This window comes from Charadrius vociferus, unplaced genomic scaffold (genome assembly GCF_000708025.1).
Source record: "Charadrius vociferus isolate BGI_N301 unplaced genomic scaffold, ASM70802v2 scaffold1061, whole genome shotgun sequence".
Classification (NCBI taxonomy): domain Eukaryota; kingdom Metazoa; phylum Chordata; class Aves; order Charadriiformes; family Charadriidae; genus Charadrius; species Charadrius vociferus.
In genome coordinates this window covers 393,010-398,294 of record NW_009646734.1, presented here as the reverse complement: position 1 = coordinate 398,294, position 5,285 = coordinate 393,010, and the positions used below count along the sequence as shown (strand labels likewise).

At 42.0% G+C, this 5,285-nt stretch overlaps 1 protein-coding gene across 1 annotated transcript in view; it reads right to left on the bottom strand.

The window, feature by feature from the left end:
* LOC104290369 (chromosome unknown open reading frame, human C16orf70) overlaps positions 1-5,165 on the bottom strand; it is a 35,494-nt gene extending 30,329 nt beyond the window's left edge. The window contains exons 1-2 of the mRNA XM_009889468.1: positions 5,095-5,165; positions 4,328-4,355 (exon numbers count right to left, since the gene is read on the bottom strand). Of these exons, the coding sequence (XP_009887770.1) occupies positions 4,328-4,355; positions 5,095-5,165 (99 nt within the window). The remainder of the gene's footprint in view (positions 1-4,327; positions 4,356-5,094) is intronic.
* Positions 5,166-5,285: the final 120 nt, after the last annotated feature.

Here is a 5,285-nt window from a genome sequence, read left to right as displayed (position 1 = left end):
CATTCCTGTAAATAAAAACAGTTGCATTTCTTCAGTTGGGACACCGGCTAACAGTATTTTTTTATATTTTATTTTTTTTTTAACAGAAAGGTTAGAGATGAGGTAACAGAGTCGCCATAAGCAAACAGTACACTACAACAAAAAGGTATGCAATCAACAAATAAACCTACTTGACTCACGGTATCAGCACAGACCTGTTTTTTGAAACAGGAAAGTCATTGTTCATCTACCAGTTTGTTAGGCATATATAAAAGGAAAGTATCTCTAGCCACAAAATTAAACTGCAAAGTTCAGGCAGAAAAAGCACAGATCTTTCTACAATTCACGTGCAAAGTTTTCTGCTTCTTGGGGTCAACAATCGGGTAACTGATAAAATAGCCTATACCAAACGCCACCAGAGCTGCCTAGAGCATTCTTACACACATTCCATAGGTTCCTGGACTGCATTTTATGGCATACCCTTTATCATACCCTTCATCAAGCTTGGAAAACTACTGAGCAGCCATACAAGAGAAATACAAATATTAAGAGGGAAAAATGATTGTCCTTAGCCCTACCAGGCCACATTAGCCGCTGATACCGCTACATTTGTGTCAAGGGAGAAACTTTATCTTCTCAGTTTACAGACAAGACAAACATACTAAACAATTTGGTTCAACTGAAGTAATACACTTAATAGTCATTCACCCTCTAACACGATTTCAAGGGCGCTTCTTTCCTTGGGTTTTTTTTTTTTTCGTTTGTTTGTTTTTTTCTTCAGTGTATATCTTATCTTTACAGCTATAAATTTTTGAAAGTGGAATGAAACAGCTGATTCTGCAGGAAGAATAGCACCATGCCATCTCATCCTTTATTACACTTCTGTTGCCTTTCCAAATGAAATGCGATCGTGTTCCTGGATCAAGGAAGGTGTTTGTAAAGAGAGGTTATGAGCTCATAATTGTGATGTTTTATACCTCTACTAATTGCTGCATGTCAATTTAGATTAGTTATCTGACATTTTATTTACATTCCTCACCCAGTTCTCCTCTATTTCTACTTTTTAAACATTAAAAGACTTGCCCTGATTAGGGAAAATTTACCACAGGACTGACACTTTTATTGAGATAACAGTTCAGGCATTCACATTCTTAGTTACTAGCTACACCTCTCAAACTTGGACCATACAACATGTTCGAAAGCACCTTTTACACGCTACCAAATAAGTAAACTCCCTCTCCGTGCATACATATATACTTCACACACACACACCCCTAGATCACCATAGGGACTGCTTTAATATAATACTATGATAACACTAAAGAAAAAAATACTTATTTTCACTGTCCCACTACAACACGTGCCTGTCATGCCCATACGTTGCAGCTTTTCTGCAATTATGAAATAAAGTTTTGGCAAAACATCTTACAGACTGGAACCACAGTGATTCAATTTGTAAATACCCTATACAAATATTTCTGTGAAATTGTTTTTTCACATTAGCCCCTAATCTTGGAAACCATTTTTTTCACAGCTAGAAAATACACACCAGAAGATGATATAAAATCAAAAAGAATAGTTATTATTTTCATAATGGTAATGAAATTAAAATGCACAGAGCCACAATAGAGCAGCACTGTTTCGTATTATCTAGGAAATAGCAGTTGCCTTGTAGTCTAAGCAGCTGAGTTTTGAAAAGACAGTTATTACGTATTAGATAATATTTTCAGAATGGAGCAGGAACATAAATAACAGCAAGAAGCTAAGATTGAAGACATTGCTGTGGAAGTTTCACATTTCTTAACCTAGTAAAAGCTGCTATGACTCCAAAAAAAGTAAAGATGATTTAAAAGTTTAAAAAAAACGATTTTCAAAGTCAGTATTTCTTTCTAGGAGACCTGCAGAGGTAAGACCACCAGCTTTTTTAAAAAAAAACAAGTGGCAAAGGCTCAAGCAAAGCCAGCGAACAAGCTGACAGAATCTATATACTGATGGCAAGCATCAGAAGTAGGTAATGTTTCAGTACAAGTTTCAGTAAAACAGCATGTGGTTAAAAAAAGTGCGCACAAACACGAAGTTCAGTTTGTAGTTCGATGTAAACTGATGCAATCTTGGGTTGGTAAGTGTGCAAACAGATGGCTCATGTGACTCTTACTCAGAGCTTTCTCAAGCTGCAAGCATGAGATGGACACGGACTGATTTTGTTCAGTTTTCAGCGACCGAGAACCAAGCAGGTTTTGCCACACAGCTGCTTAGCAAAGCTACGAGTAGTGACTTAAGTTCTCCAAGAACAGCGCGCAGAACCTAAAACATGCATGGAGGAACCAGCATCCTCCCTGTGCCTCCACTAGCAGAGAGCCAAAGCAGGAGTAAAGAAACTGGGTTATTTTTCTCCACCCTTCTCACGAACACACACAACACCCTCTTTTCCTCAACGTTCGTCAGCCTTCACAGTCAAAGAGGAAAACAAAGAATTCTTTTTCCCCTGCTCACCAGTCAGGGGGAATGGGGAAGCAAACATGGTTTCCAGCACATCAGGCAGTCAACCAAACTGAGCCACGGCAAATAATGCCCACAAAGATCAGTGCTGGGTCTCTCCTGTCACAGACTTTTCCCTTTTCTAAATGCTGGAGCGATACGAGCAGCACAAGCCATTCCTCTCACATACGCTGGTCATGGACAACACGGCTGGAAGTGTTAGCCTATGCTGAGACTATGTGTCTTCAAGGGGAGAGGGCTAGAGGAATAAATAAAGATTAAATGAGAAGAATACAAGAAAATCCAAGAGAAGATGAGTCATAACACATTAAGTAAAGAGAAGCAAAACTTAGTAAGAAAAGAAAGTATACAAAGTAAGGGAAATGCAAGTATGCCTTAGAAATTATACATCTCGAACGCTAATAATACAGCTATAGGCACTACAGAACAAGTATTTAATTGTTCTCTTTTAAAAAGGCAGGAATGTAGCCCGAGAGGTGCAGTGAGACAGGTATCTAATTGAACACAAAACTCAGCCTTGGTTAAATTTTTTGTGATCTGGTCACACAGTGAGTCAACACTGGAGCCAGAAACAGCATCCAAAAACTCATGTAAAAAATTTTCCTGGCATTTCCCCTCAGTCATCTCCATTGTGGGCACAACACTGGGAGCCAGAGTCAGCAGCAGTTCAGGAATACTGCCATTAGTTCTGCTAAGAGCAGATCTAAACAAGTGATGAGTAGAATACCGCTGGCAGCGAGAATCCCATTTACACCGGCGCTTCCAACCTCGCCCCCACTAACACAGTTGAACCAGCTTTATGAGCAGGGACAATTTTCATACAACATCGCTAACGCAGGACAAAGTTAAGTATCTTAATACCTAGCCAGCCTCCTGCTCTATACCAGCAGGTCATGCTAATTATATATTAGACACACCACGTGGTGGCTATGTTTACTCCAAGAATTGCAGCCGAGTTTCCTCCCTCTCACATCTATGTGTATATGTGTGTGTGTGTACACATAGACAGAAACACAACACGTAATTTTAACCTTGACACTGCATTAACAGGCTTCTTTGGGGGTTCTTGGGAAAACGAAAATCATCTTCTCTCTTCCCTTTTTTTGTTTTTGTAAGAAGAACGAGGGAAGCCTGTACTACTTATTTATCATAGAATGCTTTAGGTTGGATAGGACCTTGAAGATCATCGAGTTCCAATCCCCCTGCCACGGGCAGGGACACCTCCCACTAGACCAGGTTGGAGATTATCAGGGTATATAATTCGATATTGCATTTCTTTTCAGGTAACATGGACGCTAAAGGACTGCAGAAGGCCACACAGAGCTGAGAGAGCACAGTAACATGTCAGCGGTACAAAAAGATCACCAAGATTTCAAAGGGTGGGACCTGAGGTACTATAATTAGCCTCCAAAAGCCATTCTAACGCTCCCTGTAACCATCAAGTTGTACTTGATTCTAAATTCACAGCACCATAAACCCTTTGTGTTTGATGGGTTTCACATAAACAACTCCACGTCACAGGACCGCTCCTTTGGTGTGACCCAAGTTCATGGAAGCTGCGTAACAGTGCTTTTAAGGAACACTCTGTCCCCCTGCTGTCACAGGTGACAACAGCAGCAGAAGTGTAACTCGGGTTCTGGCAGATACAGACGGCTGCCGCCCAGAGCCCTGTTTACATTAGGCAAACTCCTACTACCATTAACTGCGCTTCAGACAGGGCAACAGCATAGATGGAAAACTGAGAGAAAGAGCCTAACGCCGATATCTCAATCACCCGAAAAACATGACAGCTACAGTATTTTCCGAGAGGTTTAAGGACTACCAATATTTGCTTGAAAACACAGGCCATCTGAAGAATCCATACCATCTGAGCTACACTTAAGTGCGCCGAGCTGAGCACCAGCCAAATTTCCATCAGCTGGGGGAAAGTTCTTTCTCATCGTGGTAAATAGAGCAATGACTGGTAAGGAAGGACCTCTCAGAGAGACGAGAAAATAAGAACCATCGGAGGAAGAAATACCTGTTATCTAACCCTGAGAAAATCTCTCAAAAGTTTACTTTCTCCACTGTAACATCACAACCCAGCAACAACACAAAGAAATTGCAAAACCCAACCAATATTTATGAAGGATTTGTACAGAAAAGCACAGTATTCATGCTAAGTATTAGTGCGCAGCTGAAGATGCTGATATCACCTGACATATATTCAGGTGACAGTCAGTACATCCATGCCTCCTCTTTTAGGAGTTATTTAAAAAAAATACTAGTGTAAGACAGCAAGGCAAGACAAAGCAAGGTAAACAAGTAAAAGAAAGCATACAAGCTGATAAACAAAGCACAACTTGGCAAGCAAAAGCTAAAGATGAGACTATAGACTACAAGGGAAGCCGTAAAGCTTGTACACTAGTATTTTTAGCGGCAGAGAAAGGTTTGGCTTTGGTATTTTTAGCGGCAGAGAAAGGTGAGGTTTGGCTCTCTCTTTCGCTCTTCCAACTCCCTGAAAGCGCTGGGAGAAACGTTATGAGGATGAGGGGACGCGAATTGCCCCCCCCCCAGCCCCAGAGGGCCCGGGGGCAGCCGGGCGAGCTCCGGGAACACACACACAAACACACACACAACTTACCCAAGGTGAACTCCCATTGCTCGTTCCCCAGAGACCGCTCGGGCACCACCTCCAGATCTAGCATTGGCTCAGGTAGCGCGGAGGCCGCGGGCTGGCACGGCGGGTCACCCGGTGGCTGGGCCGGACCTCTGAGGGAAGCAGGAGGGAAGCTGGCAGCCTGCACCCCCCCACGCACCCCCCCTCT